General features: G+C 37.9%; 1 protein-coding gene across 3 annotated transcripts in view; it reads left to right on the top strand.

The window, feature by feature from the left end:
• Window positions 1-15946, top strand: part of CHPT1 (choline phosphotransferase 1) — a 35173-nt gene that overhangs the window by 8717 nt on the left and 10510 nt on the right. For all 3 annotated transcript variants that reach the window (XR_014017022.1, XM_081248703.1, XM_081248702.1), the window contains exons 2-4: window positions 6887-7034; window positions 7312-7453; window positions 15263-15347. Coding sequence is in view for 2 of the 3 variants with exons in the window: in XM_081248703.1 (XP_081104829.1) it covers window positions 6887-7034; window positions 7312-7453; window positions 15263-15347 (375 nt within the window). In the remaining variant the exon portion in view is untranslated. The remainder of the gene's footprint in view (window positions 1-6886; window positions 7035-7311; window positions 7454-15262; window positions 15348-15946) is intronic.

Below are 15946 nucleotides of genomic sequence, written 5' to 3'. Positions count from 1 at the left end.
GTAAATGCCGCCTTAAATTCTGCAGCCACGGTGACTTGCTTGCCTCACCCTAAATCCAGCCCTGTCTAGAAGGAGCTTCTGCAGGTAATGTAGAAGTAGCTTTGCTTTGGGGGTCGTCCCTTTGATTCCTGTGGCTTTGCTATACTTGATTCCCAAGAAACAAGCTGTTTCTCCTTTAGAATTCTGGTTCAAGTGTGGATAAAACATGGCATTGTGGTGTATAGAAGGAGCTTTAAATTCCACTCCTGGTCGGTTTGACCTGGGCGAGGGTCCGACCACTTGGTTCCTGTGAAGTTAAAGAGCAGAACAGATGTGAAAGCACCCAGCACAGGTGATGATGATAGATCTGCCCAGGGGATCCTCTTCATTCCCCTCTCCCTGCCTGTTTCCCTTGCCCCAGTGAGAGGCTGGCATTTTCAACAAGGATTCTAGAAAGTACTAAAAGAGGTTTTTAAAAAGAATACAACGATTCACAGGAAATTTACAAAGAAAGAAGAATGCCTTTCAAAGTAAAGATTTCTAATGTCCTGAGAAAGCCCCTCCGGCCCTGAGATGCTGGTTGCCTGGTGTTCGTGCCCTGCCTGGTTTCCTCCCCCAGCTTGTAACCCGCCTCATTTACTGAAGATGGGTGAGCTCCTCTCAAATGCTGGCCTGCATCTGAGCTGAAGCCAAAGCTCGAGGCGAAGCAGTAAGCGGCTAGGGTCTTCCTGCTGGGCAGGACTGAGAATGAACCTACCCTTTGTGACCACCAAGCCTCTGGAGCCTCCCCAGCCTCGGTTCCAATGGAAACCCTCCTTCTGTAAGCAAGGAAGTGCCCCTGACCACAGGTTCAGCTGTGTCACAGGCACATAATACAAGTTAGAGCCATGTCAGATTAGCAGCCTATTAAAATTCCACGAGTTTAGCTTAAAAATCACTAGAATCACTCGACTGGGTACAAAGTCCACCTTCTAACGCCATACCAGTGTTACATTTTTTCACATATGCCTGACCTGTCTTCTGCTTTTCTTTCTTCCTACCTCTTATAAATGCAGTTTCTATTTTTTATGGAGAGAGAAGTCAGTTGATGTTTGGATAATTGAAATCTCTCTGTTACAAGCTGACCCAGTCGTTACTGATTATGTAATACCTTTTGCATCTGTATCAACTTATATCCAAAGCTATTTAAAGCAAAGAGACACTTTTTAAGTATGAAAATTCATATAAATAGGCATTGTATAATTTCAGTATTTCCTAAATTTTAGTTGAGGAAGATTTTTGCTTTTGTGTATTACCTATGCTATTTTTTATTTACTGTTTTTCTTTACATCAGCTTTAAATCTACTCCTTTTTAAAGACTTACACTCGAGGGGGCCTCCATGGTGGCACAGTGGTTGGGAGTCCGCCTGCCGGTGCCGGGGACGCGGGTTCATGCCCCGGTCCGGGAGGATCCCACATGCCGTGGAGCGGCTGGGCCCGTGAGCCATGGCCGCTGGGCCTGCGCGTCCGGAGCCTGTGCTCCGCGGCGGGAGAGGCCGCAGCAGTGAGAGGCCCACGTACCGCAAAAAAACAAAACAAAACAAAATTACACCCGAAGCCTTAATATCTACAATCATAGATTTGATAGCTATGCTAGATAACTTTTAAGTTAATATTTTCCAAAATACATTAAATAAAGACATAGGTATTAAAATGAAAAGTTTATCTATGAATCACTTAAAATTATCTTATATAGTATCAGAAATAATAACTAAAATATACTGAGCTCTTCCCATATGCCAGGCACTTTTCTAAGCCCTTGACATGTAATAATTCATTTAATTCTCACAGTGAGATAGGAACAGTGATTATTCCCATTTTTTATAAAGGGAAACTAAGGCACTGAGAGGTTAAGTAGCTCATCCAGCTCACTCAAGGATCAGGTGCAGGTGGAATGCAGAGTCTATACTCCTAACCACTCTGCAAGAAAAACCCAGGACATGTATTCTTCCTTTTGGAAACCATTTTACCTGATAGGTTACCAGGTAACCTATTAACCTGATCAGTTGATTTTAATCATCTAGTTATTTAGCTCTCATGGTATAAACAGCAGATTTTAAAAACAGAGAACATACCTCCTACTCTTGAGAGGATTCTACTTCCATATTAAAGATGGGGCCTTAGAGACTACCTAGTCTAGCATCTTCATTTACAGAAAACCTAAGAATGTATTCCCCAAAATCCAGTATTCTAAGTTCTGAACTGTAAGTAAAATTTGTCCAGTGAGCAGAAATGTGTTCACTGGGACTTCCCTGGTGGCACAGTGGTTAAGTACCCGCCTGCCAATGCAGGGGACACAGGTTCGAGCCCTGGTCCAGGAAGATCCCACATGCCACGGAGCAGCTAAGCCCGTGCGCCACAATTACTGAGGCTGTGCTCTAGAGCCCGCAAGCCACAACTACTGAAGCCTGGGTGCCTAGAGCCTGTGCTCCGCAACGAGAAGCCACCGCAATGAGAAGCCCACGCACCGCAACAAAGAGTAGCCCCCGCTCGCCGCAACTAGAGAAAGCCCGTGCGCAGCAACGAAGACCCAACACAGCCAAAAGAATATAAATAAATTCATTAATAAAAAAAGAAAAGAAATGTGTTCATTGATCACTTTCTAAATCTTTTCATCCTTTTCCTGATGTGTGAACTCATTCAAACACGTATAAAAAGGGGTATAATACCCAGGATAAATAATTGATCTATATCTGAGTGTTCTCTCTGATCCAGAGTTATTTTGAACAAGAACAATTGCCATATGGTCTGGTTCAAATCTCTGGTTTCTCTAATCCTTTATTTCAAGTAACTGGAAAAAGTAAAATATCCCAAGTATTTAGTTGTATACAGTTCTTTTTCAGTGATGTAACTGAAAAGCAATTTAAATGTATTAGTGTTTTTTTTTAATGACTAGGGCTTATGATTGATTCTTAGTAATTATTTTGTTTTCTAGAATAAACTTGTATAATAATCTTTCACACAGTCATGTAAGATTCATCATTAGTGAGTTATTACTTAAATTATGATATAGCCATATAATTGAATACCATGCAGTCATGTAAAAGAATGATGTAGATCTTTATGCTTGACCTGGGAAGGTTTCTATGATGTAGTATAAAATTCTGATCTTAAAGGATACAGTAGATATTATAAAAATTATATAATTAAGAACTTTAAATATTAAGAATCTAACATGATCTGGAGGAGTTCCACTTTTTATATAGTCTCCTTCTGCAGAAGTATTCTGATATATTGCTTAAGACTTTGTAATCCACACCTGATTTTCTCACGCTTACATTTAAAATTTTTAAAAATAAGTTAACATGAAAACTAGAATTGAGTTGGGGTGGCTCTGTAGATCCTGCTTCCACCCAGAGTGTCTTCTATAGTGACACCCACGTTAAGCAGACTCCTGGAAGGAAAGGGCATGCTGCTCCTGGCAAGTGGATCTCCCTGCTGGGGCCTGTTCTGCAGAGATAACAGGTGAGAAAAGAAGTTGAAAATTTGCAGACTGTTTCATAGCTCCCAGGTGGGAATGGATGTGATGACAACGGAGTAAAGAGAAGATAAGTCCAGCTCCTGTGGCCTTGGGAAGACTGGAAAAGTAGCGAACGAGCAGCTGGCAGACTGGTATGCCTTTCTGGGCTTAAGAGGAAAGAAGTCTCTCTCAGCTGCAGTGCTTTCCCACCTGTCTGGTTCACTGCACCTGGAATTGTATTGTGGGGGCAGGAAAGTGCTTCTCAGCAGGTTTGAAAGAATAGGTAAGAATCCAGGTGGGAAGCTACATCCAGTCTGTGTAGCCTGCAGCACGACCAATCTGATAGATCTACCATAAGGCAGGTCAGAAAACCTGGGTTTGATTCCTAGACCCAGTCTAACTGCTCTTCTCAATGGAACTTTATCACCCCTCCCTAAGTTTCTCTTTTATCTGTAATGCAAAGAACATGATAATGCCTCGTCCGCCTGGTCTCTGTGGATTGCTGTATCAAATACAATAATGCATTTTTTAAATATATTATTTATTTATTTATTTTTGGCTGCGTTGGGTCTTTGTTGCTTTGCGCAGGCTTCCTCTAGTTGTGGCGGGCGTCGTGGTGCGTGGGCCTCTCATTGCGGTGGCTTCTCTTGTTGCGGAGCACGGGCTCTAGGCACGCGGGCTTCAGTAGTTGTGGTGCATGGGCTCAGTAGTTGTGGTTCATGGGCTCTAGAGCACAAGCTCAGTAGCTGTGGCACACGGGCTTAGTGGCTCTGCGGCACGTGGGATCTTCCCGGACCAGGGCTTGAACCCGTGTCCCCTGCATTGGCAGGTGGATGCTTAACTACTGTGCCACCAGGGAAGCCTTTCGTAAGTCTTTTAAAGCAATTAATAGTATAGTCATTAATACTGGGCATGTAATATTAACAAATGATGAAATGTTTATGGAAGTTCAAAGTAAACTTCTACTTGAAGAATGAGGTAGCAGGTTGATTGGTATTTGCAGAATTAACACATAGACCATACATACATTGATATTTTAAAAACTATATTTGCCACTAAAAATATGCAAAACACAATTTAATGACAATAGCTAACTTTTTTTTTGGCCACTGTGTGCAGCATACAGGATCTCAGTTCCCCAACTAGGGATTGAACCCGGGCCACGGCAGTGAAAGCCCAAAATCCTAACCACTAGGCCACCAGGGAACTCCCTACAATAGCTAACCTTATTGAGCACTTACTATGTGCCAGGCTCTGCATAAAGAGCCATCTAAGAATTTTTTTCATCAGATACAACGGCAAGTATTATTCACATCTTACAAATGAGGTAACCAAAGTTTAGAGAGTTTAAATGACTTTCCCAGGGTCACTTGGCTATTAAATAACAGAGCCAAGAACTCAAACACAGATCTAACTTTAAAACCCTAGTCAACAATTTTGCTGTACTTCCTCTCTGAGACATAGAATTCTGGGTTGACCATTGCTATCATCACACAGGTCCCTGAGGAAGTCGAGTACATTTATAAAGTGCTGAAAGAAAAGAATGGTGATTTTTAAATCTTTTTTCTCTCCCTTGTTTAAATTGCCTCATTTCTATTGATCTACCTTCAAGTTTACTCTTTCCTCTGCCATTATTATCTATGCTTCTGTATGTAATGTGTCTTTTTCCTCTGGCTTCTTTAATGATTTTCTCTTTATCACTGGTCTTCAGTGGTTTGATTATGATGTGCCTTGGTGGGTTTTTTTTTTTTTTAAAAAAACAACTTATTCTGCTTGGGGTTTGTTGAGCTTCTTGGATATGTAAGTTTATAGATTTTTATCAAATTTGGAAATTTCCAGCCACCATTTTTTCTTATATGTTTCATGTCCAACCCTCTTTCTTCTCTCCTTCTGAGATTTCAGTTACATATATGTTAGACTACTGTTGTCTCAGGCCACTGATGCCCAGTGCAATTATTTTTAGTCTTTTTATTTCTGTGCATGATTTGGGGTAGTTTCTATCGGTACTCTGCAAGTTCACTGATCTTTTCTTCTGCACTGTCTAATACGCTGTTAATCTCATCTAGTATATTTTACATTGAAATATTGTACTCTCCATTTCTAGAGGTTTCACTGTAGTCTTTCATGCTTTCCTCCACCTTCTTGAACATATGAGGCATGTTTATAAGAACGTTTAATGTCCTCATATGCAGATTTCATTAGCTCTGTCATTCCTGGGTCTGATTCTATTGATTGATTTTACTCCTAGTTGTAGAGCATATTTTCCCGCTTCTTTGAATGACTAGTAGTTTTTATTGGGTGCCAAACATTGTGAATTTTAAATTTGGGGGTACTAGGTTTGGTGGGGTATTCCTTTAAGATGTTGTACTTTGCGTTGGCTTTAATTAAGTTACCTAGAATCAGTCAGATCCTTTTGAGGCTAGATTTTACATCTGTTAGCGCCTTTGGTCTAGGGCTAATTAATGCCCACTGCTAAGGCAATACACTTCTGAGAACTCTACCCAGTGCCCTAAGTATGACATGGTCTTACATGCTGTGCCTGGTGGGAACATAAACCATTCCCAGCTTTGTGTGGGCTTCAAGAATAGAGTGGCCTTGCGCTGTCCAGTGGTTCTTTCCCTGGCCTTGGTTAGTAGTTTTGTCTCATTAGGCACAGGTCACTTCTCAGCCAAAGACTCTAGATCTCCACAGTTTGTGCCCCTCTCCTCTCCAGCGCTCTGCCGCACAGATTCTAGCTGCCTTGACCTTCCTGAACTCTGCTGCGTTTCTTCTCAGCACAGCAGGATTGCTGGCCTCTGTTCCGGTTCCCCACTCCTGTACTGTGGCCTGGAGACTGCCTATAGGCACGAAGCTGGAGCAGTCACAGGGCTCAGGTCATTTGTTTCCCTTCTGTCAGGGATCACAGTGCTGCACTGCCTGCAGTGTCTGAAAATGGTTGTTTTATTTATTTTATTGCTTTTCTAGTTATACAAGATGGGAGAGTAAATCCAGCCCCTAATACTCCATCATGAAAGGAAGCTGGGGTCTGTGGTTTATCTTTAAGATCTTCTTTCATAGCAGAGACTTACTGAATAATTTCAAATCCGTGCCATATATGAATAGTATTATATTAAAAGAGCTGTGGACTAAGAATCAAAATCAGGGTCCTCATCCTTGCTTGTTCGTTTAACTTTCGGCTTCTCACAGTACGGACTTTTGTGACACTCTACCCAGATGACCTAGAGCAATTCACTTCTCAATTTAATTCTCATCTGTAGAAGGAAGGTTATAAATGTTCCTTGTAACACACTGAGGTGATATAAAGTGCAAACATAAGAAAATGTGTCACTTGGCTTGGGTTGAGCTATTTTCAAACAGAAGCTAGCTTATTGTCACTCACCAGTCTTCATTGTTTACATTTCTTTTTAGGCACCATACTGGACATACCTTTTATGTGCATTAGGACTCTTCATCTACCAGTCACTGGATGCTATTGATGGGAAACAAGCCAGAAGAACAAATTCTTGTTCTCCTTTAGGGGAACTTTTTGACCATGGTTGTGACTCTCTTTCCACAGGTAAGTTTTTAGTGGAGGTTTTTTTCCTATAGTTGTTTTTTTTGTTTGTTTGTCTTTTAATGATGGCTTAAAAACTGAGCTGTTTGGTTTGTTTTGGTTTACAGTTGGAAGCAATTTTGCACAGTGTATTTTAAAAGTATGTTCAGGAATTTATTTTGTTTAGTGTGCCTTATTTTCATGCCAAGATTATACACCTTAAAATTCTGTATTTCTAAACAGTCAATGGCAATTATTTAATTAATTATTCTAAATTCTTAATGGTTCTTGTTTCTTTCAGTTTTTATGGCAGTTGGAGCTTCAATTGCTGTTCGCTTAGGAACTTATCCTGACTGGTTGTTTTTCTGCTCTTTTATTGGGATGTTCATGTTTTATTGTGCTCACTGGCAGACTTATGTTTCAGGCGTGTTGAGGTTTGGAAAGTAAGTATGTATTTTAAGTTGTACATTTAAAAATATAATCAAATGCATTTTCACTATCTGTCATACTTCATTTATCCATAGTAAGGGGGACAAAGTGTCAATCAGGAATTCAAGTTACCTTTTAACTTATTGAAGCATCCATAAATGCTACACCTTAATTTTAATCTTTCAGGTATTCTTCATGTTATAGTTACATATTTGATGATAATTGTATTTTTCCCCCTTCTCCCAACTTACTAATCCAAGTTTACATTAGACAGGAGAAAGAGAAAAGTAAGGGACCTGAATAATATAGAAAAAGGATATGCAGTACTTAAAAAAAGTAGCATTTACAGCAAAGGAAAGCATAAACAAGACGAAAAGACAACCCTCAGAATGGAAGGAAATATTTGCAAACGAAGCAACTGACAAAGGATTAATCTCCAAAATTTACAAGCAGCTCATGCAGCTCAATATCAAAAAAAACAAACAACCCAATCCAAAAATGGGCAGAAGACCTAAATAGACATTTCTCCAAAGAAGATATACAGATTGCCAACCAACACATGAAAGGATGCTCAACGTCACTAATCATTAGAGAAATGCAAATCAAAACTACGATGAGGCATCACCTCACACCAGTCAGAATGGCCATCATCAAAAAATCTAGAAACAGTAAATGCTGGAGAGGGTGTGGAGAAAAGGGAACCCTCTTGCACTGTTGGTGGGAATGTAAATTGATGCAGCCACTATGGAGAACAGTGTGGAGGTTGCTTAAAAAACTAAAAATAGAACTACCATACGACCCAGCAATCCCACTGCTGGGCACACACCCTGAGAAAACCATAATTCAAAAAGAGTCATGTACCACAATGTTCATTGCAGCACTACTTACAATAGCCAGGACATGGAAGCAACCTAAGTGTCCATCAGTAGATGAATGGATAAAGAAGATGTGGCACATATATACAATGGAATATTACTCAGCCATAAAAGAAACAAAATTGAGTTACTTGTAGTGAGGTGGATGGACCTAGAATCTGCTGTAGGGGCAGGACAGGAATAAAGACACAGATGTAGGGAATGGACTTAAGGACATGGGGAGGGGGAAGGGTAAGCTGGGATGAAGTGAGAGAACGGCATTGACATATATACACTACCAAACGTAAAATAGATAGCTAGTGGGAAGCAGCTGCATAGCACAGGGAGATCAGCTCTGTGCTTTGTGACCACCTAGAGGAGTGGGATAGGGAGGGTGGGAGGGAGATGCAAGAGGGAGGGGATATGGGAATATAAGTATACATACACCTGATTCACTTTGTTATACAGCAGAAACTAATACAACATTGTAAAGCAATTATACTCCAATAAAGATGTTAAAAAGAAAAAAAAAGTAGCATTTGGCTTATGTGATAAAATAATGAGATATGGAATCTAAAGGTCCTTTTTGGTCAAATTTTTGTGTGTCCAAAAAGGGTAACCCCTTTACAGCAGTCACCAACAACAGTGATCATGAAACTCTCAGCTGTGGTAGACAGTTGATGAGATAATGTAATAACATTGTAATATTTGCCCCAATGCCTCATTCTTAGACACCAGGAAATAGTGCACAAGGCAGGAACTCTGTTCTCTATCCCTCTTTCCATCAGCTCCCTTTCTGCCTGATCCTTTAGTAGCTGTCTGCCATTGGCTCATTCTCAGCTTTGGCCTCCCTGTCTACTGATTCTTTTAAGCCATACTTTATTGCTGCACGGGAAAAACAGTAGCTCTGAAAAAAAATCTCTGATAATGATAAATGAAAGGAGAAGCTCAAAACTATGGATCGTTTAGCAGAGTGAAGGCCTTTGGCAATTTTCCACATTGACTTTAAATTAGGGAATAGTCACAGCTATCACCTCTTGAGCACTTGAATGGTTCTGGCATTGTACTCAGCGCTTTACATGCCTTATCTCATTTATTCCTCACATTAATCCTGTAAGGGTATTACCGCCACTGTACCAATGAGGCAGAGAGGTTCTGTAACTTCCTTATACTGCTAAAAAGTGTAGAGCCAGGATTAAAACTCAAGTCTCCAAACCCCACACTCTTAACGACTGCTGCTCAGTACTGTGGGATTATCAATGTATTAGGTACTGTGGAAGGATACAAAATGCATTTTTTAAAAATCCGTTTTTGGAGCTATATAGTATACTGTATTAAAGGGATAGGATAATACTTCTGTGACACTGCTAATACAGTCCATAACCATGTGAAAAATGACCTGCTTTAGGTTTCCATAGCACTGAAGAAATGCTAAGTAAGGAGAAGCTGGCTGTAGGCTGAATTAGTTCAGGAAAGCTTTTATGGAAAATGTGAGTCTTCAGCTGATTCTTTACCTACTGGTCAAGAGCCCAAGGATCAAATTTCCAGGCTAGGGAATTCCCTGGTGGTCCAGTGGTTAGGACTTGGCACTTTCACTACTGGGGCCTGTGTTCAATCCCTAGTCAGGGACCTAGTATCCTGCAAGCCGAGCAGCCAAAAGACAAAGAAGCCAGGCTAAAAATTCAAGGCAAGAATGTAAAATTAAGAATCTGTACCTATGTATAGATTAAAATAGGCTAAAACAGAAACATAGCTTTGCAAAGTCTAACGCATTTTAATTAATATGGTGAACTTGCTATGGTAAACTGGAGTAATATAACAATGCAATGTTCTGGTTAATTGTTATTTAATGACAAATGCAATGTTCTGGTTAATTGTTTTTGTTATTTAATGACTTAGACTTTACCTTTCTGGCTTATAACTTCATTAAAAATCTTTCTGAAATGAATTAGTTCACATTCCTGGCCCAGTTGTATATTTTATACTCATTTGCTATTGACTGAGAGCCTAATGTGTGCCTAGAACTGCACATACAAAGATGAGTCACTTGCTGATGGAATATGCCAGACAGATTGGGGTAAAAGCATTCTAGGCAGGAGCATGAGTAAAGGAAGTACTCAGAACATTAGGGACATGGCTGTTATGGTTGAGCACCATGCATGTCAGGGACTGGAGGCGATCCTGCAGTGCCCAGGGGTCAACCATGTAAAATACTTACTCTGTATGGCACAGATGCTAATCTGTGTATTTTTTCACTTTACCAAAGTAAAGATGCCATTGAGCATTGAGTAGGATACATTGGGTCCAGCTTAACACGATAAGAAGGATCTGTATGTAGGACATCAATCAAGCCTCTGGAAATGCTTACAACTCAGTCAGTATCAATTGTTGACTAGGACAGATTTCCTGAAAATCTGTCAATTTTTGAGAGGTTTAATTTTTATGGTGTTTATGTTATTAGAATACAGATAAATGATACAGATATATGAAACCAGCCCAAACAATCTCAGAGTCTACTGTGGAAATTTGTTTTATGAATGTATTCTTGGTTTAAGCCTACTTAACATGGTTTCCCTTGTTCTGAAAGACTGAAGAAAAATATGCCAAACGAGAGCTTAATTGGACTAAAAAAACTTACTACATTTTGCTGTTTAATTTTTTTCCAACTTTCAAAGCCCTTTAAGTTATTTATTACTATTGCTCCTGTTTTAAGTTTACTAGTGAAAAGCATAGGCTCTAGAATCAGATTGGGTAGAATCGAATTCTGTCTCCAAGATACCAGTTGTTTGACCACAAATAAATTATTTAACCTCATTTTCTTCAGTTTCTTCATCTGTAAAATGAGAATAATCATAATTGTGTTAAAAGGTTATTGTAAAGATTAAATAATAATGTGTATAAAGGACTTAGTACAGAATCTGGAGGACAGAAGTACTCAGTAATAAGGTTAGCATTATCATGACATATCCTTTAATTTAATTCAATTTCTTTTGTATGTTTACATTGAGTGACATTAAAAAGTGACTCTTACTAAAAGAAAATCAGATGTCATGTATTAATCAGTAAGTTACTGATAAGGAACTAATTTCATAAGGAAATAAGCATACAGAAGAAACTGAGTTAAAATAAATTTGAGGATGGAAGGTCAATATAATTTGAGTGATTTTATTGAATCCTGATGTAATATTTTTACAATGAATTTTAATAAATATTTTTGCAGTATTCATACAAATATTTATTAAGCATCTGGTATATGCCAGGTCTTGTTCTAGGTTCTAGGGTAACATGAGTAAACAAAACATGAGTAAACAAAACAGACAAAAATCCCTGCCCCCCTTGGAGTTTATGTTCTAATATGGGAGACAGACAATAAAGCAAGCTAAACAAGAAGTAAACACTGCACATAACAGTGAGTGAGTGGTAAGTGCTCTGTGTCATGAACTGTAAGGAGTCTGGGATTTTACCCTTACAAGCTACCAAGCGAGCTGGTTAATGTTTCATGGATGCCGAGAGAAGACACAAAACTCCTGGGTCAGAGGCAGAGGACAGCTTTATAACTCAGGGCAAAAGCAGTAGCCTGAGGTTCAGGTTCATGCCGGGTTCCCTTGCTCCACTCCCGAGCCCCATGGAGTCATGTGGTGGGACTGGATGAATGCCTGCACATGTGGTGGGTGGCATTATGGGAGAGGAACACTGAGGGATCTGTTGCTTTTATAGTAAGTGGAAGCAAGCCTGCTCTTTGCGGGGAGGTGTAACCTCATCCTTCAAGGTTGCTCACTGCATACACAGCCCTGAGAAATGGCCCGGGTAAAGGGTGCTCAGGATTCTTGGATTCTTAGCACACCCCACAAGGACGTGCAGGGATGCTCAGGGTCCATGGCAGATTGCCTCTCTTAACTGTATGAAGAAAAATTAAACAGAGAAGGAAGAGAGTTACTAAATACTATTCTGTTTTTCTTATGAACATAAAAATACTGTTTTATACTGTTTCATAGAACAGAAAAAGAAATACTATTCTATTTTACTTGTAGATATTTTGTTATATGTTTTATCTCCTGAAAGTATGTAGATTTTAGTACAAATATGAATTTGTTATCTTGAATAAGATAATTTAAACGACAAAACATTAATAATATCTCAAACTAATTTTCAACTTTTAATTAAGGATTTTTTAAGTTAATCAGTGATATATTAGTATTTTCCTTAGTATAGTTAGTGAAATAATTTATAGGATTACAGTTAAAATCTGTCCCTATATTAATGCTTGCCATGTGAGATAAAGCATATCTTATTTATAGCATGTTTGCTCCCATGTATCAAGGGTCTGCTCCCATACAATTCAATACAGCAAACAATCCTTAAAGTTGAAGTAAAAAATCTAAACCAAGTCCAATGTTGACTTGTATTATGTGGTATTTTGTTATTTACCTGTGAATATTTAGACTCGGTGTTAATTTTCTCTTCTTTCAAAATCCTTAGGATTTCCATATGGTATTATGTCAATTTTTCCACATATTTGTGGTAAAGAACTAATTTCTACCCTGCCCGCCCCCCAAATCCATCATGGAGAGATAACATGCAATTAAAAAAATAAAAAACAAAAAACAGACTTACAAAATGCAGTCCCCAATATTTCATTCAATTCAAGAGATACAAAATTACTCTATCAAACTATGATGAAAGTTTCTAAATGCTAACTCTCAATTTCTATACTTATTGTGGACTGTAACAAACCCTAGACCACACTTTGAAGAGCACTGTTGTAGACTGTTCTCTATAATAGTTTGAGAATGTACCTGTACCATATCCCCAGTATCCATCTTTCTTGGATTTTTTATGTCTTTGGATTTACTTTTTAAAATCTTGGACCCCCTAATGAGTTCTCTAAGTTTGTAAATTGTTATACAGATTATCCTTTTATTTGTCTAATATATCTTTCAAGCTTCAACTGGCTCTTCATATTTCAGATATTTAAGGATTTTGTTAGTGATTCCACCCTTTTTACCATATCCTTTCAGCTTTCTTTTTTCCAGACACAAGAATTGTCATTTAGCATACATGCATGAACACCAACATTCTTCATTGTAAAGAAAAAAATGACTGAGAAAAAATAAACAATAAAAAATTTCCAAAAAAAAAGAATTGTCACTTATTTAGTTTATCCTTAAAAGGCAGAGAGGAAGAATGAAGCTTTCAGTTTAATTTAAAATCTGTGGTGTGAATGATGCATATGTGAAACCAAGGTTCCTAGCTCAATCCCTGTATGTGTCATTTAGTTCAGAGAAAGTTTGTTCTATAATTTCTGTCAGCTTTTCTAGTTGCTTCTGGTCACTAATCATATCCTGGAAAAATTATGGATTAACTTAATGTAATTCTACCACTGTTACTGGAAAAAGAGTGCACAATTCTAATAATAAATCATAGGTGTAGTAGCAAGAATGTTGGCTCTGGAGTCTTTTTCCTATAGTAATATCCCCTTGTTTCAATACAGGCATGAAAAAATCATTTCAATTTCCCCTTCCCAAAAAACAGGCATAATTTATAGTTCATAAGACTCATAACAGATCTTAGTAAATATTATTACTTTTCCTCCCTTTTCTCCACAAAATACCATACATTATATTATTACATTTACCTTTTTCAGCTAACTTGACTATTTCTCCATGCAGCCTGGAGGCCTTGGTTTGCCCATCACTGATCTTACAAATACTGGATGTTATTATTTTCCTTTTATTTGTGCGTTAATGTTCCATTCACCTTCTCCTTCTAAATGCCCCCAAAATAACTCAGTTGAGAAGTCTTTTCTTCTATATCTGGATGTTCCCTACATTTCTTGTATTGGCAGAACAATAAGTATTCCTCTAGCATCTAAAAACTCCAGGGCATCTGAATGGAGATGCAAAGTAGGTAGACAGATATAAAAATTTGGAGCTTGGAAAAAAAAGATGTGGATTAGGAGAAACGGATTTAGAGGTCATTAGCATATAGATGGTAGTCTTAGGTATAGATGTAATACTCAGAGAATCTAAAAAGAGAAAAGAGGAATTCTGGAAACAGTAGCATTTAAGATGTGGAGGAAGGAGCCTGGGAAGAGCTTCCAGCAAGGTAGGAGAATCACGAGAAAACATGGCAATAAAAATATAGCAAAGCATTTCAAGAAAAAGGGAGTGATCAGCATTTTAAATATTGAGAGGCGTTATGCGAGATAGTAACTGAAATGTATCCCTTGCATTCAACAAATTGAAAGTCACTGTTTACCTTAAACAGTTTTAGTAGAATGGGGCCAAAAACTGGACTATAATGGATTAAGCAGCAAATATGAAGAAAGGAGGAAATTACAAATGTGAACTACTTCTCAGCCTGTTTTTGGAGCAAAGGAGAGAGGAGTTGATAGCTTCAGGGGATGCAGATTAGAGACTGATGTTGGTTTAGTGGGTTTTTGAAAGAAGTTTATGTATGTTTATATATAGGGGGAAAATGTCTGTGGAAACCAAAAAACTATAATGACTGTTAGTAACATAATGAGAAAAACTGTTGGAATTTTCCCTACTTTTTAAATGAAATTGACTTGGGAGTGTTTAAGAATTTGCTTTAAATCATCTGGTTGTTTTTATATTATCATAATTTTTCCTGATTACAAGAGTAATACATGATTGTTATTAAAAAATTCAAACTCTGCAGAAGTATGTAAAGTAGAAGATAAAAGCCTTCTGTAATCTCAGTGATAACTGTTATTAGCAATTTTATATATGATATACAAGTTTTTTACCTATATGTAAGTGCATTGTTGTTCTGTAGGCTTTTTCACTTAACAGTGTAGTTAATTGGTAATTCAGTGATGAAACTAAAGGTAAAAATAAACTAAGCCTATAGAGATTTTTACATCTTTTGATTTTAATATAAGGTTAATTAACCTTCATATTTAGGAATTTCATTTACAAACATCTGTTCTTTATCTTTCTTCTTTAGAGTGGATGTAACTGAAATTCAGGTAGCTTTAGTGATCGTCTTTGTGTTGTCTACATTTGGAGGAGCAACAATGTGGGACTATACGGTAAATCTGAGGATTTAAATTTATATTTAAGTACTTTAAAAATATTTAGGAAAAATATTGCATTGTTAATTTTCTTCAGAAATCCTTGGAGTTGTATTTAATAGTCATTCCATTTCTTAACCTTTTTTCTTCATTTTATAATTTTACTATTCTGTATACCTTATTACAGCATGAATATACTACCCTATGCATGAATATACTACCACATAAAAGAAAACGACCCCATTTCCCTGATATAAAATTAAACAGACTAGTTGAACTACCTTTTCAGGCCAAAATTTATCTCATAAAATAGATACATAAAAAGTAAATTCAGTAAAATATTTTATGCTTGAAACTTGTCCCTCAATATTAGGAAAGAAAAGTTGCTAATTTGCATTTTTTATAACCTACTATAGTGAAGTTTCCCATGTTGAGGAGTGTTTTTATTTTCTGCGTGGTTGGAGACCTCAGTATTCTGATAAAAGCTGACTCTCAGGAGGCCACTGTTATAAATTCATGCTTTGTATAGGCAGAAAATTTATGAAGAAACTATTCTGTCTCTACAACCTAAGTTTACAGTATTGGCTGACTAAAACTTCATGCCCAGCGAGTTAAGA

The sequence above is a fragment of the Mesoplodon bidens genome, assembly GCF_964165515.1.
Source record: "Mesoplodon bidens genome assembly, chromosome: 11".
Lineage (NCBI taxonomy): Eukaryota > Metazoa > Chordata > Mammalia > Artiodactyla > Ziphiidae > Mesoplodon > Mesoplodon bidens.
The sequence above is the reverse complement of the archived record's forward strand: the minus strand, read 5'-3'. Positions and strand labels throughout refer to the sequence as shown.